The sequence below is a fragment of the Miscanthus floridulus genome, chromosome 1, assembly GCF_019320115.1.
Source record: "Miscanthus floridulus cultivar M001 chromosome 1, ASM1932011v1, whole genome shotgun sequence".
Lineage (NCBI taxonomy): Eukaryota > Viridiplantae > Streptophyta > Magnoliopsida > Poales > Poaceae > Miscanthus > Miscanthus floridulus.
In genome coordinates, this window is record NC_089580.1 from 188,650,580 (window position 1) to 188,675,312 (window position 24,733).

At 45.0% G+C, this 24,733-nt stretch overlaps 2 protein-coding genes and 1 pseudogene across 3 annotated transcripts; all 3 read right to left on the reverse strand.

Moving 5' to 3' along the window:
• Positions 1-2,574: 2,574 nt before the first annotated feature.
• Positions 2,575-5,441, reverse strand: LOC136551578 (cyclic dof factor 1-like). 2 transcript variants are annotated; one of them, XM_066543130.1, is made up of 2 exons: positions 4,995-5,441; positions 2,575-3,980 (listed from the first exon to the last, which is right to left on the reverse strand). In XM_066543130.1, the coding sequence occupies exons 1-2, from the start codon at positions 5,085-5,087 to the stop codon at positions 2,799-2,801; spliced, it is 1,275 nt and encodes a 424-aa protein (XP_066399227.1). In that variant the 5' UTR covers positions 5,088-5,441; the 3' UTR covers positions 2,575-2,798. The 2 variants fall into 2 exon arrangements, with proteins under 2 accessions (XP_066399227.1, XP_066399232.1); XM_066543135.1 differs by having other exon boundaries at positions 4,913-5,043.
• Positions 5,442-19,993: 14,552 nt separating this feature from the next.
• On the reverse strand, positions 19,994-20,683 carry LOC136468567 (uncharacterized). The gene is made up of 2 exons (XM_066467093.1): positions 20,117-20,683; positions 19,994-20,059 (listed from the first exon to the last, which is right to left on the reverse strand). The coding sequence occupies exons 1-2, from the start codon at positions 20,681-20,683 to the stop codon at positions 19,994-19,996; spliced, it is 633 nt and encodes a 210-aa protein (XP_066323190.1).
• A 3,086-nt stretch (positions 20,684-23,769) lies between these two features.
• LOC136468576 (uncharacterized) lies at positions 23,770-24,415 on the reverse strand (annotated as a pseudogene).
• Positions 24,416-24,733: the final 318 nt, after the last annotated feature.

Genomic DNA, 24,733 nt, shown 5'->3' on the forward strand with positions numbered 1-24,733 from the left:
CAGGTTACAACCTACAACTTTCCCAGCCAAATTTTAGAATTGTCCCATATCTTATGCCCGTGGAAAATCACAAACCACTTACAGAATTACTTTTATGATATGTTGTTCAATTCATTGCCAAGATCATTTTAAGGACTTGGGAGTAGCTTAAAAATGGGAGTAGCTTAAAAATTGTGAAGGCAATCTGATGTCTTCAGATTGGAAGCCTTCAGGATTCATTTATTTTTATTTTTATTTTTTATACATAGACAAGGATGGAATTAAATATTTGCCAATTGCATACTCTGGATTTTTCGTTGTAGTAAAAACAACCAATAGAGTTATCTGCTTAGACATTTCCTGTTTTTGAGGATGACGTGCCCACTGCTCTTACTGTGTCCATGGTGGATTCGTTGAAATCTCATTGTCATCTATCTTTTTCTCTTTTTTCTTTTCTTTAGTTAAGCTTGACTTCATACATTAAACAATTTTCAAAGCAACCATGATAAATTTGTTAAATATTTATTGTGGACCAGAAGGTAGGTACTCTCTCAGTGACCATAGCATTCTAGTGCAACTTTTGTGTTACGTGCCTTTGATGGGAAAGTGCACTAAAAAAGTTTGCCAAAGTTTATGTCCTTAAGGTTTTAAGCTGCCAATGGTATGTAGACACCAAAAGGCAACTGCTTATTGGGTTTGACCTTTAGATGTCAAAAGGGATCATTCACTTGTTTCATAACACGGCCGAAAGTCGCAACAATAGACATGGTGTGCGTAATACTTGCGAAAAAGTATGGTTTTACCCTATCATGTTGTATTGGTACAGTACAGAAAGTATTTCATCACATTAAACATGTTTTTCACATTGTTGAGACTTGAGATGAATAAAAGTCAGAAGTGTAGTCTAATTAGAGCAATGCTTAGTTAGAAAATTTTTATCCTTCATGCTTTAGACATGGAACAAAAACACAGCAGTTTTAAGCACTTTTCTCTTTCCTAAATCCAACTTTGTTTTTTTAACATTATTCTTTACCCACGGTTTTTCTTTGTCTGCAAAATTTGCATGTTCTTGTAATAAGTAGATTGGATATCAGATGGACATTGGAAGTTTCGATTTAAGGTCAAACATGCTGGCCTATTAAACTGGTTGACAATGGTCTAAGTGGAGTTGCCACTACCAGATGTGAATGAGTGAAAAAGTAGGATGAGTGGTGGTAATAATGCATGCTATGGAAATATTCTAAAGGGTCGAGTGTTACCTAACAAAGGGGAAACTTTATTTACTAGTAGTACCTATCAGCATATGTTTCATGATGAGTACCAAGATTTTGTTCGTGTTTATGGATCCCAAATTTCAAGTTTCAGCTTAAGATAATTACTGTTGTGTCATACTGTCATATCAACATGCACGGAGCAGACCCAATACAGAATATCATTTTTTCTCCATACAAATACAAATACAGGCGAGGGTAAGGCTTGTCACTGACACCCTTCCCCAGACCCCGCACAGAGCGGGAGCTCTCTGCACTGGGTACAAATACAAATACAGCTTCTTTGACATTTTAAAAAATTAGAGTCAGGCTATGTTATTGTTCATTTTTAAAACATAAAGATAAGGACAAGTGTGCTCTGTGCTACCAGTCAGTTAAGAAAAAGGTCAGCAATTAGGCTGAAGTACACTATAGTTATCACTTATTATTTTTTTTTGGGGGGGGGGGGGGGGGGGGGGGGGGAGGGGTCAGAAGCAGCCACTTTATGCCTAATTAGAGACTAGACTTTTTTGCAGAAGCTTCTCTTTCTTTCAGATCGCATGGTGGCATGTTGAATACCGGTCTAATTTATCAGATAGTCAGACGAGAATTTGGTGTGAATTTTAATATTTTTTGTGACCCTCTTTTCTTATTGGTTCGATTTTTTCTGCAGGACAGTTGGCAGTATTCAGTTTGTGTGAAGGCAGAGCAATAATTTATTCCTCTTTGGCATTTGAGGTCAGTGGGACATTCAGTAGTTGTCTATCGCTTTCCTACTTTCTTCTGTGCCTTTGTCCACTTTTTGTATCACTTTCATGATCCTTTTATCTCAAATAAAAGGAATAAAGAAACAAAGGATAAGACCGGAAGGAAAGATACTGACAACGAGGAGAGAATTGCACCGGAGGCCCCGGAACTTGCTTGATTATCTCACCAGCCCCTCAAACATGAGACAGTTTTCTTTCTTGCTCCCCCTTGAACTTACACGTTATCTCACCTAATCCCCCGAATAGGGACAAAATTTAAGCAGCCTCGGTGAGAGAACCAAGCAAGTTTGAGGGGCCTGTCAAGCATGCAAGCTCATGGGCTAGTGGATAACTACACAAATTCACAGGGTTAAGGATGCAAATTGTAAGTTCCGAGGTCTAGTTCAGACAAGTGCGCAAGTTTAGGGCCTATGGTGCAATTTTCTAAAACAACGACTCAGATATTGTTTCTTCAGCAGCTGACAACCGAATATATGCTAAAAAGTATCAAATTTCCAAGAATACGGTGGACCACTTTTGTTCACTGAAATGGGCCAACAGCCAATTGTTCAGAACATCTGATGCTATTGCTGAAAAACAATTTTGCAACCAAATATTTCAATCTTTATAATATTATTTATTATATCCACAAATAAGGAAACTTGCTCTCCTTATCCATCCCCGACCCATATATATATGGTGAGCTATGTTATACACCCCTCCATTGCCCACACCTAGATTACTTACAATCCTCTAATGTACAAAATTTCAGCTGTGCCGCACTAAACGGCTCGTCTTAACAGAATTGAGGTTCATGTGATGTTCAAGATCCCTCCTGGAAGGTCAATGACCGTGAGAGCGCAGCTGGATTCCCCTGCAAGAACGGCAAGCCGTTGATGACTGAGTGAGTTGCCGTCCTTGCCTCTTCTTTCCGCTCAAAAACCCTTGCAAGCTTGCACCCTGTGCCATCTTTGCCAGCTTTGTCGCCATTGATCCCGATTAGCGACAAGATAGAACTCCTGGCCACCTCATCCACGTCATCGATTCGGATCGTCTTTGGCACCCACACCTTGCCATTTCCTTTGGTATCTCCTTCCTCGTTGCAGTCTCTAGGGCGCTTTCCTGGTGTGAAGCAATTGGACTTCGTGGATGCTGGAGAAGTAGTGCTATGGGTCGAACCCATCTCGGACGGGGAGTGAGGCGGCCATGGGGCATTCCAAGCTCCTGGAACCATGCAACCCCAGTAGGCAGCAGCTGCTGGGTAGAACGGAATTGCTATGCTGCCTGGGGTGTAACAGGCAGGTGGTGGTGCACAGCTAAATGGCCACATGGCCACCCCGTTCATGCATGGATGCTGAACATTTTTTGCAGATTTCTCTGCTGTAACATTCTCCTTTTGGTTTGAGTCTTCTGCCTTCGCAGGTCCTTCAGTGCAAGAGCCAACTGAACGTTCATCGCCGTTCTTGATCCCCGCTATTGGGATGAGCTTCTCCTTCAGGTGCTTCATCTGTTCTGTGAGGTCTAAGCTGGACATGTCAGAGCCGAAGCTGAGCACCGTGCCATTCGTCTTGGCTGCCGTGCAGAGGGGATCGATGGGCAGAGCGGCCCTGACCCTCTGAAGGAAGTGGGAAGCGGCTGACGCGCTCTTGCTCTTGCGCCGGCCTGCACCCACAGGCACGTTGCGCATGGCACCGCCAGCAGTCCAGTACCTTTGGCAGTTCTTGCAGAAGTGGCGTGGCTGCTTGATGTTGTAGTTGTTATAGTAGCAGAACTTGGTGTCCATGCTGTTGCACCGGGGGCACGGCAGGATCTTGTCAGGCTTCTTGAGCTTCTCCTTCTGGTTGGCCGCCTCGCCCTGCTGTTTGTCTGCCGAGGAGGTCTTGGCAGCCGACGAGTCTTCAGTGTCCGCAACCTCCTGCTGCGGAGGCGAGCCTGTGGAGTCCTGAAGGGTGTTCTCTTGCCCCTTCGGATCAGTGGTGCCGCTGCTGCCGCTTTGTTGGATGTCCTGCAATCATGCAGATAAGCTTGCTGAGTTCTTGGCCTACTGAAGTTCTCGCAAGAGTTTAAGTTTCAGCTTTATTGGTGAAAAATTAGAAGTTCACATCCTAAAGGGTATACAGGAACGGTTGTATCAGTGAATTTTAATGTTATTTATTTTCTTTTTAGCTCTTGATAGCTACCAAAACAGCTGTTGATGGTGTGATTTTAACACTAAAGCATGGTGATGTAATTGATCCGTATCATACGGCGCATGCATGATGTTCTGAATTAGAGCTCAAGAAACAAATTAGTGATGTTGCAATCGGTAGTGGTTGATATAGCAGCTTCTGGACCCAGTAGTAGTGTAATAAAAGATATTTGGTGGCAAAATCCTTGAAAGCAAGGGAAAAGCTAAATCCTGCACCACCTCTGAATAAACTACCAAGTGTTTCTTCGGCTGACATAAAACCATAGCCTATGTTGGACGAAAACAGCAAGAGCACTGCTGTTAGAGAGAGAGAGAGAGAGAGAGAGAGAGAGGTACGAAAAAAAATACGGTAAAATTCGCTTGCTAATGGAAGCCAAAAGTGGAAACATGGAAAAAGGAAAAACAGGAAGAACAGAAAACCACCATCCTAAATATATATAAATCTTATTAAGGGAGCAACTGCAACAGAAAATCATCAAATCGTCTAGTACATGAGTTGCCACGGTGGAATCGTCTAGTTTGCCACGGAGGAACCTAGCAGGCAGTGGCGAAGCCACCGCCCGGCGACCCCTGGCGGCTCGCCGATGAAGTGCAAAGGAAAAGATTTCCTTCTGTATGAACGAGGAATACTCTATTTTTCTAGATAAAATATTTTCGATCGCCGAGGCTCTTTAAAGTTTGTAGGTGGAAAACAAAATTCTGATTGCCCACTGATCACTGGGTGTGTTCAAGCAAGCACTCACTCCTACCGTTGGCTCCAATTCAAACATGGCTTTCTTTTGCTTGGGAAAGAGAGATGTTGGGAGGAGGGAGAAGAGAAACGAGACCAACCTTGGCAGCCTCGCCCACGGCGGCCGTCTCCGGCACGGGGATGGTCTTCCCGAACAGCTTGATGAGGCCGTCTCCTGCTCTGCCCTCCCCCATCTCTCCCTCCCTCCCTCCCTCTATGCTTCTCGTCTCTTCTCTCCGAAACTTCTTCTCGGAGTTCTCGCCTACTGCGTGCGTTCTCGAATAATTTCTCTTGGAGTTGGAGCAGCAGTCTTGTTTTACTGCACCACCACCACCATAGCAAAGCAGCAGCAGCGGCGGCGATCGGTCCAGGAATGAGAATTTATCTCCCTGGAGGCCTGGATGGACGGAAGTGTGGGCGATCGAAGGATGGATGGATCGATCGGAGCGGACGGGGAATTGGGGATAGTTTTAAGGGAGCGGGAGGCGGGGGGTGGGGGCCACGTGGGCGAGCGGGCGGTGGCCGAGAGCCACAAGCTTGATTTGTGGCCTCCGGGGTTGCGGTATTTTGATTCTCCCCACTGTCTTGCTTTTGCCCCTAGCTCCCTCTCACCCCACCTGACTTGGCAATCAATTCAAACCCCCCTTCGCTGCTGACGTCGACGTCGAACACTAGCGCTTCTCCTTTGCTCACTACTATTCCTTTCTCGTCCTGTTTTTTTTTCCCCCTTCTTTCCCCAAGCTTCCATTCATTTCCATTTTCCACCCGGGCTGTGAGTGCTGCCATTGAACATGAAAAGGCCAGGTCCATGTCCATTTAGCTGAGAATCAATCGTGGGGTGCTTTTGAGGAGCAGAAAATTAACTAGACTGGTCTGGTTTTCAAAATTTAGTTCTAAATATATATGTGCTTAGACGCCTTGTTTATCTGCCAACCGCAAAACTAGACAAAACAACGTGTATGGCTTTCCTTAGCCGAGGCGAGCTGCGGATTACAAACCGTGCCCCTAGAACTCTTGGCGAGAAATAGAGTGGTGAAGCATTCAGGACACACCGAACTTCTGGCGTACATCTATGTTAGCCTTAACACAAAGTTGATTTCCAAACATGCATTCGTGGCGTACATCTACTACCTTTTTCCTGGCGTGGTTTAGGTCTCCTTCGCTTGAACTTATTAGCTAGAATCTATAGTATTTTTCTCACACAACAAAATAGCTTCAGCTGACTTTAATAACAGCCGATCAGCCCCGAGGCTGGCCTCAAGTGGAGGGGCCGAGCTTTCTTCAATGCGTGGCAGAGCTGCATTGTAGCCCGATAGAGACTGGCGTGCTGAAGTTGCGGTGCAGCAAGATGTGGTTGTCAACCAAAGAGGGAATCATGCTCACGGATTTATTTTTGAACTCTCTAGCTAATAAACTCCCTAGAAGGAAAGAAAAACTCGTGTGTGTAGATTGGGTCAGGATGAAGTTGGTTACAAGGAATTTGTTCGTGTTCACAGAGTTAGCGTGACTTATTTTATTTAATTTGCTTTCACAAAAAGCAACCGGTTTTCCCTTAGAGGTAGCATTAGAAAAAGTTGGGCTTTAAAAGAACAGTTGCGGCTTATGCCATTTGATAAAACTCATACATCTGTCATCATATGTGTGTGCCACTTGGTCTCTGAAGGCGATGTGCCTTTTATATTCAGGTGGAGAAAACATGAGAATGGCAGTGTTGCAATGTGTTTTAGTTTCCACTTGCATCGTCATCATCTCCTGTTTGAGCATTTTTCGGCTTAACAATAATAATTTGTTTTCCTTTGTAGTTTAGGTGCCTCTGCAGGTTTGGTTAGTTCCGTTTATGCGAAGGACAATGTGAGTGTGATGTAATTGCTATTGGAAATACTTGCACCTACATTTATAGTAGTCTTGGGTCTCCATTCTGCCAATGAATATCCAAAACCTATGCGATAACACACATGCTTCTATGCTAATTACTCCATCCGTTCTAAATTATAAGTCGTTTTGATTTTTTTTTCATCCATTTTACTATATATCTAAACATATTATTATATCTAGATGCATAGCAAAATGGAGGTATCAAAAAAATCAAAACGACTTATAATTTAGAACATAGGGAGTATGTGTCAAATGTCCCTTGTTTGAAGCAACACTTTGCATCTGAAAGCAGTTCTACATTTAGTGGCAGGAAATAGCATAGCAGCTCAGTTTTCTTATTAAGTCTATTACAAAACACTAACGCATGCATCTTGGCATCTTGGGAGTATGGGACCTAGACCCATAAGCTATATGTTTTGCTTTATGATTTGGGAGCGCTGTCTATCACTAGCTAGGCTTCAACTTAGATGGCACTACATAGAAAGTGACTCTGGTTCAACTTATTAGGGTGAGAGATATCGTGTGCTTCCCTACCAATATGTTTGGGTCTTCCTCAACTCAAATTTTGGTGTTTATTTGTTTCTTAGGATGTGTTTGGGAAGGCTCCGATTACACGTGCTCAAGTATCGGAGCCAAAGCCCCTCAACGGAGATCGATTTTGTGGCTTCACGTCTGTATGATAAAAACGGCTCCGGCTCCTCTCATATGTGTTTGGTATGGCTCCATCGACTTCGGTGCACGAGCTGGTGCTGGGGCCATGCAGGAGCCGCACCAAACAAGACCTTAATGAAAAACTATCTAGCTATTAGTTTCTCCTGTGATGGGTCTTGTTTCTTTATAAGCTGCCACTGCATCATGTAACTTGCATTGGCAACGCCAATATTAATTTGATGTTGCCTTGCCGTTGCTTTCTAATTTTCTATACAGTCATAGATATATGATATGGAGACCTGTTACATCTCATATAATATACAAACAGGCTCATCCGGGGATCGTGGTCCCTGAGGCCATATGTTCCGTACGTGTGTGTAACGCCCTTACATTGTACTGTTTTTGCTAAAACACTGTATGAGCATCATACTTGTTTGTACATGTGTGTAATTTAGAGTATAAATTAAATACGGCACTTGAGACGTTTATCCGAAACGTGAAACAAATGTTACATTTCATGTTGTTTAATATTGTTTAGTATTCGGAGCGAATTTTTTTATCAAGCGAAAATGCTATAGAAGTTTATGTGAACTTTGATAAAGTTGTAGTGCGTACTCCGTAGTCGACAATGAAACAAGTAGGTCGGAATTGGAATTCGACGCGAAACCGTTCGAAGTTTAAGTTATTTCGCGTAAGTTAAAAACGGGTCGACGAAGCTACGTTTGGCAGTTTTTGTAGAGAAATCGGCTTAAGAAGTAGCATGATGTCGTGGCATTGGTCGGTAGTCCTACGTACCCGCTTGCGTCTAAAAGAATTGGTTTGGCGTTTGGACCTTCGGAGAGGGTTTTGCGTCTGCTTTAAAAACCGTGCACGTCACCTACCTCAAACAAGTGATGGGCTGGCCGCGGTCACCACTCCTGCCTCGGCTGCCTGCCACCGCACGCAAGCGCACTGCGCACGGGTCCTGTCAGCTCTGCCTCGCCATCGCGCCGCGTGGTACCTTGGTCGCATTACATGCCACCCATCGCCGCGCCCGGCACTGGTCTCGTTGACTCGCCGCGGCTGCACTCGCGTGGGACGACCGCCTGCTGCCACCGTCACTTCGGCGTCGCGTCGCGTCCTGGTTTTCTTTGTCCGACGCCGTCCGCGGTGATGCAGGTTCGTGTTCGTCGGTTTGTGGGTTCGGCCGTGCGGACAGCCGTCTAGAGCGCACCTCGCTGTCCCTGTCGTTTGTGTGCGCTGGTATTTTGCGTTGACGACCGTGGCTGTGCCAAGCCAAGCCGCCATGACTCCCCTGTCTTCGCTGTCGTTTTGGTCGGCGTGACTGTGTCCTTCGGTTCGCCGTCGTGGCAGCGTCATGACCCAATTAATCAAGTTCTCAGCTCCGCTAGACAGCCAGCAGCGCAACCGTCCCCACCTCGTCGCTTGTAGCGCCGCACTGTGCCTCAATTTTGGAAGTGCAGCTCCGCCTGCTCCATAAGACCAGGGTGGTCTGCGCCGTCGTCCAGCCATGAAACCAGAGCTTGCCAATTCAATTCATTGTACTGCTAGCCTTTCCTTCAGCTGCTCATCGCACTGCCCACTTCATTCAGAGCTCCACCGCCGTATAGCGTCTTCTCCGCGGCCGGCGAACCACGCGCGAGCAAAGAAGCAGAGTAGCCGGCGGTGAGTACTGCTGTTATTAGCTTGTTGACGTCAGCATGACGTCATCCTGGCGTCACTCGTGTTTTAGGGCCATTTTTGTGTAGGAAAAGAAATCCGTGAATACATCGAATACGCCACTTAGTGCTATGTGGGCAGCATCTGCACGCCCGCCTGGGCCAGCTCGCGCTTGCGCCGCGCCTCCGCCGTGGGCCGGCCTACCTGCCGCACTGCGTCCGCTGCCGCGCTAGGCCGCGCTGCTTCCGCTCGCTGCCTGCAGGGCCGCGTTCGTACCCGCGTGCTGGCCGTCCGTGCGCTCGCAGCATCCGCGCGCTCGTGCCCGCTCGCCGCCTGTTGGGCCAGCTCGCGCTGCGTCCGCCGCGCCGCGCACGCCGCGCTGGGCTGCGCACGCGTCCACGCGCCCGCCTTGCTGGGCCGAGCCGAGCCGAGTGGGCCGCACTGTGAATGCATTTGTTTCAATTTCCAATAAATCGCAAGTGTTTATTCAATAAAGATTTTAGCTAAACTTTGGTAATTTGTAGTAAATTGTGTAGTGCTCCAAAAATAATGAAACCAAGTTTGTTAGGTTCACAAAAATACCATCTATTTGTTAGTGTAGTTAGTTTGTAGTTAGCTGTTATGATGATAGGCTCATAAATTCTAATTAGAAAGCTTAGTATTAGGTAGATTAATATTTGTAGGAATTCTTGTGGCAAATCGGTAATAGTTTTAGCTTTGAAAATTTTACAGTAGGTTCCCTAGGATATTATGTACTTGTTGTAAAATTCGTAGCCTTAGAACGAGTTGCTAAATAAAGTAGTTATTACCCTTGCTTTATCGTATATAGCATTAGGAGTAAGAATATATGTAGTTGCTATAATAATAATGAATGACATATTTTAGATAGTTTAGCACCGTGGTCGGTAGCACTAGCTTAGTAGTTAAATGCGATGTACTGTTATTTTAAGAGTTGCTGTTGTCATATTCCTAAGCATTGCACCGTTATTTCATGTATGTAGATCACGAGCTGGTAGACTTCGTGCCTGTCGGCGAGCCGGAGTACAACAAGGTGATCGAGGAGTATGAGGAGGAGATCCTCGTGCAGGAGGGAGCCCAGGAGCCTGTTGGTGCTGACCCGGCGCCTGCCCAAGGCAAGCCCCAATGCATAACCCCTATTTTAATGATCACTGAATATATATATATATATATATATATATATATATATATATATATATATATATATATATATAACTACTATCCTGTAGCTGGCTACAGAATAACTTATTCTGTAGCCACTTTGAGTTACGATAATTACTATGTTATTTTACGAGATTATAGTAACTCCTTACTAAGTGGTTTAATATAACGTTATGGTAAATATCCCCATGTGTTATAGTAACCCAACTATCGTAAATATGTATTTATATTATGGTAAATTAGTATATAAAATTATAGTAAATGGAGGTGGCTACAGAATAACTTATTTTGTAGCCGGCTACTAAATAGCCTCTCCCTATATATATATATATGTGTGTGTGTGTGTGTGTGTGTTTGTGTGTGATGTGCATTTAAGTTGCAGGCATTTTATGGAAACTACCTGCATAAACATACTTACACATGAGTCATACTAGTACAGGCTGAGTAGTTGCTATGCTCAGGATACCGGTAGCGTGAGTAACCTGCCGTTACTCGCAAATAGGTAATAAAATATGAACACTCATGATAAAATAGTGGAAAGAAAAATAGTGCCTGGGCAGGGATATGGATTGGGTACTGGTGGGTGTAAGGAGTTATGTCCTGCGGCCAACAGGACATGACTCGGCTACACTTTTCCCTGTTCATGTCGATTAAGGACCGGTCGTTGCATATGGCTCTAGGCAAGTCACAGATTTGTTGTCCTAGCAATATGGTCTATCTAGGATAGCGACACTAGTTTTATCTAATGAATTTTCTGCAGGTACACTGACTTACGTTGCGTAAGAAATCACTTAGTATCGCAGAAAGTGAGTGTGCGATGTGCCGAAAATTTTACGAATGCCGCTATATTCCAGCTAGAGTGAACGTATAGGTCGAAGCATGCATCATGATAATAGCATCTTACTTCAACTGAAATCCCCCTTCACGTATAATGGAATTAGTAAATTGATAGGGCTAACTAACGTAATGCTTTAATAAATGTGCTGTCATTCCCCTAATTCCTTGCTTCTGATCTGGGAAGGTGTTCTAATGGATGGTTTGTATCTCTTATAGATGAATCTAAGGTCTGGACGCGGGAGCATCAGTTCTGGGGTGGCTCACGAGGGCCAGGGTGATAGTGGTCGGGCCATTGAGCGCGGCAACGGGGGAGGTCAGGAGGTTCCACCTTTGGCTCCTCATCCTTTCCCGCTGTCGCCACCGCCTCTACCGATGACTCCCGTGGAGATAATGGCGGAGCTATTGGCTGCTCGCCGAGAGTCAGCTGCTATTCGCCAGGAAACAACTCGTGCCCTAGACATTATGGCACAGGCTGTCGTGGGCCTCGCCCACGGAGGCCACGAGGGTCACGGTGGGAACGGGGGTGGTGCCCGTCGTCCTGAGGGATTGTCCTCTTACCAGGACTTCCTCAAGACTCACACACCCACCTTCACCCCATCTGATGAGCCTCTAGAGGTGGAGCACTAACTTCGCACTATGGAATAGAAGTTTTGACTCCTCAGTGTGGCCGACGAGCAGAAGGTGCGCTTTGTAGCGCAACAGCTTTTGGGGTCCGCAGGTGCTTGGTGGGACACCTTCCAGGCCATAGAGTAGCCAGATCATCAGGCAACCTGGCAGGAGTTCTCCACCACATTCTGAGAGTTCTTTATCCCTACCGGTGTCATCAACCAGAAGGTGACTGAGTTCCTGGAGCTACGCCAGGGGAATAGGACAGCGATGGAATATGTGAACAAGTTTAATCACCATGGGGTTGCCCAGCCATTTTCGTGAAGAAGAAGGATGGTACCTTGCAGATGTGTGTGGATTACCGCCCCCTTAATACGGTAATAGTTAAGAACAAGTATCCCTTGCCCCGCATAGATACCTTGTTTGACCAATTAGCTGGTGCTAAGGTGTTTTCAAAGATTGATCTCTGATCAGGCTATCATCAGATCAAGATCAGGCCATATGATATACCAAAGACAACTTTCTCTACTAGGTATGGGCTGTATAAGTACCTAGTGATGTCTTTTGGTCTCACCAATGCTCCTATCTTCTTCATGTACATGATGAATTCAGTTTTCATGCTGGAGCTAGATATGTTTGTGGTGGTTTTCATTGATGACATCCTGATCTATTCCAAGAATGATGAAGAGCACGCCTGACACCTCCGGATAGTACTGACTCAACTAAGGGAGCACAAGCTGTATGCTAAATTCAGCAAGTGCGAGTTTTGGTTGGATCGAGTGTAGTTTTAGGGGCATGTGTTGACACCTGAAGGCATTTCTATAGATCTCAGCAAGGTGCAAGATGTATTGGATTGGAAGTCTCCCAAGTCTGTGCATCAGATTCGTTAGTTCCTTGGTCTAGCGGGATACTATCGGCGTTTTATTCCTGATTTCTCCAAGATAACCCAGCCAATGACCAAGCTGCTCTAGAAAGAAGCTAAGTTTGATTGGAGCCTAACTTGAGAAGAAGCTTTTTAATCTCTGAAGACTTTTCTGACCACTGCTCCTGTGTTGGCCCAACCAGATATTGATAGGCCCTTTGATGTATACTGTGATGCCTCAAAGACGGGGTTGGGGTGTGTGCTTATGCAAGATAGGCGTGTGATAGCTTATGCTTCGCGCCAACTAAAGAAGCATGAGGTGAACTACCCCACTCATTACTTAGAGTTGGCTGTTGTTGTCCATGCTCTGAAGATTTGGAGGCATAATCTGTTGGGTAACAAAGTGCAAATCTTTACAGACCACAAGAGCCTCAAGTATATTTTTACTTAGTCTGAGCTGAACATGGGGCAAAGGAGATGGTTAGAGTTGATAAAGGATTATAATTTGAAAGTCCATTATCACCCAGGAAAGGCCAATGTCATAGCAGATGCCTTGAGCCGTAAGTCACATTAGGTTGAGGAAATACCTTTGTCTCACAACCACATAGAGGTGCTAGCTCATATTGCATTGACCTCAGAGTTGCTGGAGCAAATTATTCAGAAACAGAAGGAAGACCCCGAAGAGATTCCTCACATCAGGAAGTTGATGGCCGAAGGTCGTGGCCCTCACTTTAGTATTGATGAGCAAGGGGTCGTGAGATACAAGGATAGACTAGTGGTTCCATCCAATGAAGAGCTGAAAAGAAAAAATTTGAATGAAGCTCACCATTCAAAGTTGTCTATTTATCCTGGCAGTAACAAGATGTATCATGATCTACGCCACTTGTACTGGTGGTCTAACATGAAGCAAGACATCACCCGGCATGTCACGGAGTGTGACACTTGTGGCAGGATTAAAGCAGATCATATGCGTACCCCTGTATATTTGCAGCCCTTGCCCATTCCTGTTTGGAAATGGGAGGATATTTCCATGGATTTCATTGTGGGTTTACCCCGCACATCCTCAGGTTACGATTCTATCTGGGTCATTGTGGACCGTCTCACCAAGTCTGCTCACTTTATCCCAGTGGACACTAGATATACTACTAAGAAGTATGCTGAGATACATTTCAATCAGATTGTGACCCTACATGGAGTTCCTCTTACTATCGCTTCTGATAGAGGGCCAATTTTTGTCTCTTGTTTCTGGGAGCAACTACAGCACTGTTTGGGTACTCATCTTCTTAGAAGCTCCGCATACCACCCCCAAACTGATAGATAGACTAAAAGGGTGAACCAGGTGCTCAAGGATATGTTGAGGGCTTGTACCATTTCTTTTCCTGAGAAGTGGGATAAGTGTTTGAAGTTAGCTAAATTTTCATATAATAATAGCTATCAGGAAAGCATCCACATGGCACCATTTGAAGCCCTATATGGAAGGAAGTGTAGGATGCCACTCATCTGGGTTGAAGTGGGAGGCCGCAGATACTTTGGGCCTGAGTTCATCCAAGCAGCTCGGGATCAAGTGAGCATTATTAGGAGTCACTTGAAGGCAGCTCAAAGCCGACATAAAGCTTATGCTGATAAGCAGAGAAGGCCCTTGGAGTTTGCAGCTAGAGATTATGTATATCTCAAGGTGTCTCCTATGAGAGGGGTGCATTGGTTTGGCATTCATGGCAAGCTAGCCCCTCGATATGTGGGTCCATATCAGGTGTTGGAGCAATGTGGTCCAGTGGCTTACAGTCTATAACTTCTAGATATTCTATCTGCAGTACACAATGTGTTCCATGTATCACAACTGAAGAAGTGCTTGCGGGTTCCTGATGAAGCGGTTGAAATGGAAGGACTTTCCCTTCAGCCAGATTTAACTTATGTGGAGCACCCTATCAAAATCCTGGATGAGAAGGAGAGAGTGACCAGGAACAGAGTGGTAAAATTCTAGAAGGTGCAGTGGCAAAATCATTCAGAGGCTGAAGCCACTTGGGAACAAGAAAGTTACCTATTGCAGCATTACCCTCACCTTCTCGCCGGCTCTGATAGTTAGTTGTTGCGCCAATAATGTATTCTCTGTCTCTTTCTCACACTAGGCACACAAAATCCCGAGTCAAGATTTTGTTTTAGAGGGGTAGATTTGTAACACCCTCGATGTTACATTGTACTATTTTTGCTAAAATACTGCATGAGCATCATACTTGTTTGTACATGTGTGTAATTTGGAGTATAAATTAAATACGGCACTTGAGACGTTTATCCGAAACGTGAAACAATTGTTACATTTCATGTTGTTTAATATTGTTTAGTATTTGGAGCGAATTTTTTTATCAAGCAAAAATGCTATAGAAGTTTATGCGAACTTTGATAAAGTTGTAGTGCGTACTCCATAGTCGACAATGAAACAAGTAGGTCGGAATTGGAATTCAACGCGAAACCGTTCGAAGTTTAAGTTATTTCGCGTAAGTTAAAAATAGGTCGACCAAGCCACGTTTGGCAGTTTTTGTAGAGAAATCGGCTTAAGAAGTAGCATGGTGTCGTGGTATTGGTCGGTAGTCCTATGTACCCGCTTGCGTCTAAAAGAATTGGTTTGGCGTTTGGACCTTCGGAGAGGGTTTTGTGACCGCTTTAAAAACCGTGCACGTCACCTACCTCGAACAAGTGCTGGGCTGGCTACGGTCACCACTGCTGCCTCAGCTGCCTGCCACCGCATGCAAGTGCACTGCGCACGAGTCCTGTTAGCTCTGCCTCACCGTTGCATCGCGCGGTACCTTGGTCGCATTACATGCCATTCATCGCCGCGCCCGGCACTAGTCCTGTTGACTTGCCGTGGCTGCACTCGCGTGGGACGACCGCCTGCTGCCACCGTCACTTCGACGTCGCGTCGCGTCTTGGTTTTCTTTCTCCGACGGCGTCCATGGTGACGCAGGTCTGTGTTCGTCAGTTTGTGGGTTCGGCCATGCGGACAGCCGTCTGGAGCGCACCTCACTGTCCTTGTCGTTTGTGTACGCTGGTATTTTGCGTTGACGACCATGGTTGTGCCAAGCCAAGCCACCATGACTCCCCTGTCTCCACTGTCGTTTTGGCCGGCGTGACCGTGTCCTTCGGTTCACCGTCGTGGCAGCATCGTGACCCAATTAATCAAGTTCTCAGCTCCGCTAGACAGCCAGCAGCGCAACCGTCCCCACCTCATCGCTTGTAGCGCCGCACTGTGCCTCAATTTTGGAAGTGCAGCTCCGCCTGCTCCATAAGACTAGGGTGGTCTGGGCCGTCGTCTAGCCACGGAACCAGAGCTTGCCATTTCAATTCATTGCACTGCTAGCCTTTCCTTTAGCTGCTCATCACACTGCCCACTTCATTCAGAACTCCATCGCCGTATAGCGTCTTCTCCACGGCCGGCGAACCATGCGCGAGCAAAGCAAGCAGAGTAGCCGGCGGTGCGTACTGCTGTTATTAGCTTGTTGACGTCAGCATGATGTCATCCCAGCGTCACTCGTGTTTTAGGGCCATTTTCGTGTAGGAAAAGAAATCCGTGAATACATTGAATACGCCACTTAGTGGTTTGTGGGCAGCATCTGCACGCCCGCCTGGGCCAGCTCACGCTTGCGCCATGCCCCCGCCGTGGGTCGGCCTGCCCGCCGTGCTGGGCCACGCTGCTTCCGCTCACCGCCTGCAGGGCCACGTTCGCGCCTGCGTGCTGGCCGTCCGCGCGCTCGCGCCCGCTCGCTGCCTGTTGGGCCAGCTCGCGCTCGCTGTGGCCTACGCTCCCGCCTGGGCCGCGCTGCGTCTGCCGCGCCGCGCACGCCATGCTGGGCCGCGCCCGCGTCCACGCGCCTGCCTTGCTGGGCCGAGCCGGAGTACGACGAGGTGATCGAGGAGTACGAGGAAGAGATCCTCATGCAGGAGGGTGCCCAGGAGCCTGTTGGTGCTGACCCTGCTGACCTGGCGCCTGCCCAAGGCAAGCCCCGATGCATAACCCCTATTTTAATGATCACTGAATATATATATATATATATATATATATATATATATATATATATATATATATATATATATATATATATATATATAGAACTACTACTCTGTAGCTGGCTACAAAATAACTTATTCTGTAGCCATCTTGAGTTACGATAATTACTATGTTAATTTATGAGATTATAGTAACTTCTTACTAAGTTTTTACTATAACGTTATGGTAAATATCCCCGTGTGTTATAGTAACTCAACTATAGTAAATATATATTGACATTATTGTAAATTAGTATATAAAATTATGGTAAATGGAGGTGGCTACAGAATAACTTATTCTGTAGCTGGCTACTGAATAGCCTCTCCCTATATATATATATATATATATATATATATATATATATATATATATATATATATATATATATGTGTGTGTGTGTGTGTGTGTGTGTGTGTGTGTGTGATGTGCATTTAAGTTATAGGCATTTTATGGAAACTACCTGCATAAACATACTTACCCATGAGTCATACTAGTACAGATCGAGTAGCTGCTATGCTCAGGATACCGGTAGCGTGAGTAACCTGCCGTTACTCGCAAATAGGTAATAAAATATGAACACTCACGATAAAATGGTGGAAAGAAAAATGGTGTCCGAGCAGGGATATGGATTGGGTACTGGTGGGTGTAAGGGGTTGTGTCCTGCGGCCAATAGGGCATGACCCGGTTACACTTTTCCCTGTCCGTATCGATTAAGGACCGGTTGTTGCATATGGCTCTAGGCAAGTCACAGATTTATTGTTTCGAGCGCATACTTGGGTATGGGCGCAGGGAAGACTTGTTGCTCTCTTGTCGCGGATCTGTCTCTTTTCGGACCGACTGATTGGAGGCGGAGATGGTGGAGGTCCTTGCAACACACGGAGTCTGGGACTCAGGATGTGGGGGCTTGGAGTCTACGTTTGGACGGGGACCTGGACATCTGGGACAGGAGAGTGATGGGTTGGTCCTGCTTGTGCCTGGGGTACAAGCGGGGCGTGTGTTTCGGGGCACCCAGCTGGGCACATTGATTCGTGAATCACCAAGAAATCCGATACAGCTTGTCTGTGGTTTAGCACCGTAGTAAGAACTGAAAGTAGAAAGGAGAAGAAATATAACTGATTGCTCAACTCTTGCTTGAAAATAGAACATGTGCTTATATAGACTGGCTAGATGATAACTTAATACGGCTGTTAATAATAATACATAAATAAGGACTCACTATTAGTATTGCTTTCTGCTAAAGAAAACTAGCAAACCATAAAACCTATCATATCCCTTGGAGTCGGGAAATTATTTCCACTAGTTGGATAAGTCTTGCGAGTATATTGTGTACTCAGGGTTCATTTACCCCTGTTGCAGGTGATGCTTGAAGAGTATCCTTGTGTGGAGGATCCTTCTGGTGGGCTCAGACGGAATCCTCGCCCCTACCGCTAGATGTTATTTTTAAATTCCGCTGTTATCATTCCGCACTCTAGTATTTGGTATTGTAATAATGTACTTTTTAAGAAACTCTGATGTATGAAATGAACTGGTATTGTAACTCGTTCTCATTATTGGATCCTTGGAAAAAATATGGATCTTTCGGGTTCTCCCTCGGGGTGTGCCCGACGGACACCGCTCGCTGTAGCCTACTTTCGAGGTGCTTAGTGTCTGGTAAAAGACGAGCGCCTCCTTAAGTATGTTATTTCGGACGATTCTGCCACAGTGTGTATTTTCATGTCTCTGTTCATTTGGCAAAACTTTTCGTTGCTACTTTTGGCTAGGGCACATGTTTCGTTTTAGAGCCATATATACAGCACAGGGAACTAGAGCCTAATATCTGTCTTTTGCGTGCTAGTGTGGTTCTTAGCCGTTCATTCCATACCAACCTATATGAACTGCAACTTGGTACCTCCCGAGTTCCATCAACTTTAAAGTTAAAGATGGCAGCTGAGAAAAAGGCTTATATGCTTTCTCATGATACCTAACAACTTCATGTGTTGTGGCCAGATATCTCCTTGCAAATTCCATGCGTCGAAGACAAGTCTCAGATGAGAAGAATATATATACGAGACGCTGCAGTTTGCATTAGCAGAAAAGGTTTAACGAGTTTTTATGCTTTATGTTGACGTCATTGACGAGAAGGGGTCCATAAGAAGGATTGACAAGAGAAAAATCTTCTAAGTTATTTGTGTTAAAACCATATGTTTCATGGTACAAAAATGGAAATACATGTCCATAAGATACATACTCTAGCTGGTGGCGGTGTACCGTGTATCGATGCTTTTAATTTTCAGCAATTAATTTATGGACTAGGTAGCGTGTCCATGCATTGCTACGGGATAGCTATCATTTTATACTAAAAACACACGGATCGCACGATAAGATAACAATACTATAAAAATTAAATACCAACGTTAAAGTGGCATTTAATCCAAAAAGCAAAGTTTATGAATTTAACACAGTCACGAAGTGCGCGGCGTCGCAGGCTCACAAACTCTACTTTATAGACATTTTCGTGATGCGGCTAAAATAATGTTTTATATTAACAGGAAGAAATCTCTGATATCCATTTCTTTCATGCTCACAGACTAATGACCCTGGTGCAACAATGGAAAATACAAAGGAGCTATCCTCCTGAACGAGCGGAACCAACGCCACAACGATCGTGCCATCCCACGACCACTGGTATGATGTTGTTTAGCACTATTGTTCATTATTATCGCTACCTTGTTTCGTTGGTTTTATTCAAGTAATTTATGTTTATAATTATGCAGGTGCTAATTCGGTTGATCCCATATTGGCACATGAGAAAAGTGGGGAAAGTCAACAAAACTCTTAGTTTTAAGAACATACTATGTGTAATAGTTATGAATGGTTACAAAATGAAATATTATGAACAAAACACTCAAAGTGTCATTTTTATAGCAATAATATAACACATGTTCAATTTTTCATTATGCCATCACACAAGTGTGTATACAACATCTCCGTGTAGAGTCTGATAAACCATTTAAAATATCTAGGAACAACAACAAATATGGCATTAGTGAGATATTATTTGTACAATATAAATTGAATGAAAAAAATGCATTGTATGCGTTAGTAACGTTCTGTTACCTCGCCTATGACGTTAAAACCTCCTTAAATATAATATTCTTCGTGAAAGTTCCATCCGCTATTGGGGTCTTCTTATCCTTATCTTTTTTATTTGACGCATTCTTATTTTTTCCCTCGGCATTGTTTTTAGCATTTTTCTTCTCTATCTTTTTGGCCTCCTCCTCTTGTGCCTCCGCATTAGGCGGGAGGGCAAGGATCTTAATATTGGTTCTTGACGTGGCTCTAGACATCGCAACGTACAACTGACCGTGAGAGAACACTGGTGCGGGTAGGTACACACCCACGTTCGGGATAGTTTAGCCCTGTGACTTGTTGATCGTCATGGCAAAGCTCAGCCTGATAGGAAACTGCTTCCTCTTAAACTAGAACAGGAACATTTCATCATCATACGAGCATAGCGGTATTTGAGGAAGGAATACCCGCTTCCCAACATGCTGCCCCACCACGATTTCAGCATCGATTATATTTCTTCGGAACCCCTGCACCACCAGCCTTGTACCGTTGCATAGCCCATTGGCAGGGTCAATATTCCTAAGCAATATGACAGGACACCCGAGCTTGAGCTTCAAGACGTGTGGAGGCAGCCCGTTGGGGGTCAAACTGTTAAGGAACTCTGATGGATAGTAGTTCTGTGGATCATCTACCGTGGAGTCAAACCTGTGATACACCGTCTCGCCGCCCTGGAACATATCAATCATTTTCATATTGATCATGTCCACCCAATCATTACGTGTAGATAAAATTGCTCTAGTGGTGATGTAGTCTTTGTTCGCCATGTTTGCATTTAGATCTGGAAAGATGATATCGATCAATGTATGAAGATCTTTCTCAGCATCTCCAGAGTACAGGACACATATCTCGTCTAGAATACGTACATTGCCATCTTCGTTAACCTCTTCCGTTCCACCACCAATGCGCAATAGATAATCTACAAACCACGGGTCACTCTGAGCCCTCATGTTGTGGACGAGCTTTAGGTGGCGCATGGATTCCCAAAGATACGACCTTCGTAGAGAAGCACTGACTATTTGAGCTCTGGATCCTTTTCGCACAATAGGGAGGACCTATCTAAAATCCCCACCAAGGACAATAGTCTTTCCACCAAACGGTTGGTTTGACCGACCCATTATATCCCGTAGGCTGTTGTCTAGTGCTTCCACATTTTGCCTCTTTGTCATAGATGCCTTGTCCCAAATTATGAGAGCTACTTGCTGCAGCAACTTGGCAGTACCACTCTGTTTCGTGAAGCTACAACAACTGCCCTCTTGAAGAGTGAGGGGTATCTTGAAATGCGAGTGGGCCATCCTCCCACTTGGCATTATGGCTGCTGTGACTCTAGATGTAGTTGTAGCCACGACAAGCTTGTCCTAGCTACATAGTTTTGCGAGAAGTGCCCTATACAAAAATGTATTTCCCGTCTCGCTAGGTCCATCCACAAAGAACAACCCGCCTTGTTTGTTGCAAACAACGGCCATTATCTCATCATAGATAGACTTTTGCTCGGCGTTGAGTGAGTCGCACAATAACACATCTTCGGGATTCTGCTCGATGCTAGCTTCCTCAAATATCTCATGAGGAATATGGCTGGCATCGTCGTATGAGTGATCAATATCTAGAAGAGGAAATGACCTTATGTCCTTCCCCATAGACTGCATCATGTTTCTAATGTCTATCAAAACCATTTGTTGCACCAGATTTGGGGATGGATGATTGTGGCTGTAGTCCTCTGACATTGCATCGTAGTGTTTTTTCCACAACCCCATCACATCATGCGGCTCGCAGAATACCAATATTGTTGCAAATAGCCTCCGCATAGAGGAAGGCATCTGGAATAAAGTTGCTTTAGTTAGACATTCATCCAGTGTATTGTCTTCTTCAATTAGACCCCTCCTTTCTGTAGCTTTATGGAACGAAGGTAGTAGCACGCCATCAACCGTCCTTAGATGTTCATATGAGGTAGCACCAGCAACATTGTTCAAGAGAACACAAAGAAAGTAACATTCTCCCTCAGTAGGATGAGCCGAGATGACTCTTCCTACTTGAAAAACAGAGTTTTTCCTTTTCTGCCAGAATTTACCATCAAACTACCTGGTAAAATGCTCCGGGAAGTCCCGATACAAGATTCCACGGGCTTCCTCATGATGCCTGTTTGCATCAAAGTATGCTGTCAGCATTGACTCTTCTACACCTGGCCTATTAACAATCCGTTCGACCTTATACTATTTATGAAATGCCACCATGTGCATGTCGGGTAGATGAAGCTGTAGCTGCTGTACTGGTGGATGGTTCTAGCTCAAGTCAAAGCCATATATCCTCCATAGTGCTTCTAGAGGCGTCACCCATCGAGCATCTCTATACTGCTTGATCTCATCAATGTTCCCTTTCTTGTCTGCTTTGTCGGTCTCCCTCATCACCACCGATGCCATATCATGTCCCTTGTATATATATTTGAATAGATACTTTACTGATTTAATGCTCCCATAGGCCTCAACATTGATATGGCAGTTGAAGGTACGTAGCAGGCAAGGGTTGTAAGGCATGACCCATTGATTGTCTAGGTAATGGCCTCACACTTTTAGCATGCAACCATCATTGCGTCGCCGATAGATGGGGTATGAATCCTTTCCCTGTGACGTTGCCTCACATAATGGGCATGGGTAATGGTTCTTGCATGACCCGCGACCCACCGTGCATGGATAGTATGGATTTAGCGTCCTACAGGGACCATGCATCATATGCTTCGTCACCATCTTGTAGAGCTCAAGGTACTTCTTCTTGTTTGGTAGCTCTGCACTGATAATCATGTCATATTGCTCGGGACATGTGAGCTTGTACTTTCATTCCATTATCAGCAAGAAGTGTGCATTCGGCAAGCCCCTCTTCTGGAACTCCACTACATATACGTAGGCCTTCACCTTCCTAAGTATGTCTTTCTCCATCAACATTTTCCTCGTTGCCTCTAACTTTGCTTTGAAGACCTGTGTGACCAGATCTAGGTGGTCCTGTGGTGTCTGGCCTGGATAAAGTTCATTCTTGATCTCATCCCAGTTAGGGTTGCACGTCATTGTGAGGAAGATATCAGGTTTACCATACTTTCACACTAGAGCCATTACATCCATGTATCGGCACCTCATATCATAGGGTCCTCCGATGAATGACGAAGGCAGGACAGTACGCCTTTCGACATTCTCAGTAGATCCTTCACCCGAATGCATGCTATCCACCAGGCCTTAGTATAGGCTAGCCCTCAAAGTATCTTGATTGTTCCTCATGTAGTCTAAACGTGAGCTCTCAATCTTGATGTGGGTGTCGACGGTGAACTGCTAGAAAAGACGCCGACCATAGAGTATTGGATTAAATATCCCTGGCCGCATCTGGAACTTGTAGCAGTAGTAGTCGCGCACTGAGACACATGTATTCAAAACAGGTTCTATAGGGAGACATTATTCGAATTAGTATCTTGCGTTAACATAAAAGAGTTTATATTGCATTATTGAAAAGAGTTCAAGTTACCTCCATCATTATCGTCACCATTCTCAGCACGCTTTTTGCGGATTGCTCGAGCTCGATCAACTTGAGCCATAGTCACACCCACTTTTGGAATGTAGTTGTGCCACCCGAGCTCACCCATTAGAAAGAACACCGAGTATGATAGTGGGTCATAGCATGCATTATATGAGCAGATGCCATGTATAGACCAATCCTTCCCTTGCAGGAGAACACTATGCTGGAATTGGCCGTGATGCTCACTCCCCTCAACCCAGATGATGGCCACCTCTGATGTCAATGGCACATTATATGTTCTCTAGTCAAGCCGCTGGTCAAGGTTCAACTCGACCTGGTAATCCTCAAGGTTTTCAACGTGTCCCATACTCCTTAGTTATTGAGAGTAGGGATTCCCATTAAAGATACTAACCAATTGCTCTATAACTTCTCTATCTTTTTGGGTGCATTGCTCATGGCACTTGCTCATCCGATGCTCGAGGGACGGATCGTCGTCATAAAAATAAAGCTCGAGGTGTCTCTTTTTGACACCATCCTCTTTACCAAATGATCTTATGTTATGGTAAATCTAGCCATGGGCACGGAATGCGTAGACACCGTAGATTTGCATGTTAGTGGTCACACGATCTAGGTGGCGGTACAGAGAAGTGAAAGAGAAGTGGCCATTGAAATATCTGATGTTTACACGAAAGTGCCTAGCATCAGCGTTCGAGCTTGACCACAACCTCATGAGCTCTGGTGGTGTCTTAGGAGTTGAAAGATGAATCTTTCCACCCTGACAATAGAATCTGGGCGGTTCACCCTCGAATTTCTTTGCGTTGTAGTGCTCACAGTTCGACACCGACGGTAGCATGTGTGACTCAGACGGGACGTTAACGTAAACCCTATCATATGAATCTGGGACATTAGGCTCACTGTTCTCTTCCTCATCCATGTCAAGAATGTGCTCGACATCGGTTCCCTCCTTGTCATCTTCTGACAAATGTTGATGTGTTACGCGTTGAAAGAAAGTTTATGAAAGAATGTTTTGACTATTACACGATGTACCTTGCTAGGCGAAAAAGTATGCCTCGTCCTCTTCCTCGTCCTCCTCAAATATGACATCCTCATCATAGTCTGTGCAACACAGCCACATATATGATGAGAGAAACATAATGGCATACAAAAAAACAAAAAAGGACAAATTTAATAAAGAAAATACCATCCTCGGCCATAGAGTCTGGCGTATCAGCTTGTGCACTGTTTGGAGGCATTGAAGAGGTACCGTCAACTACAGACAGTTGTGTCTGTGTACCTGTGCAATTATTAGGTGGTGGAATTAGAGGTTCCTAGGTGTGATAGAACCGCCCGAAATAGCACACTTACGGAGGCGCTCGTCTTCCATCAGACACTAAGCACCCAGAATGCAAGCTACAATGGGTGGTATCCATCGGACACACCCTAAGGGAGAACCCGAAAGATCCACATTTTTCCTAAGGATCCAATAATGAAAACGAGTTATAATACTTGTTCATTTCATACATTAGAGTTTC

Bases quoted from the DNA above. Each gene is read 5' to 3' on its own strand.
- LOC136551578 (XM_066543130.1), bottom strand. From the start codon at position 5,087: ATGGGGGAGGGCAGAGCAGGAGACGGCCTCATCAAGCTGTTCGGGAAG. The intron at 3,981-4,994 runs GTTGGTCTCGTT...GCATGATTGCAG, and splicing joins CCGTGGGCGAGGCTGCCAAG to GACATCCAACAAAGCGGCAG.
- LOC136468567 (XM_066467093.1), bottom strand. From the start codon at position 20,683: ATGCGCCACCTAAAGCTCGTCCACAACATGAGGGCTCAGAGTGACCCG. The intron at 20,060-20,116 runs GTATTCCTTCCT...TTCCTGTTCTAG, and splicing joins GGCAGCATGTTGGGAAGCGG to TTTAAGAGGAAGCAGTTTCC.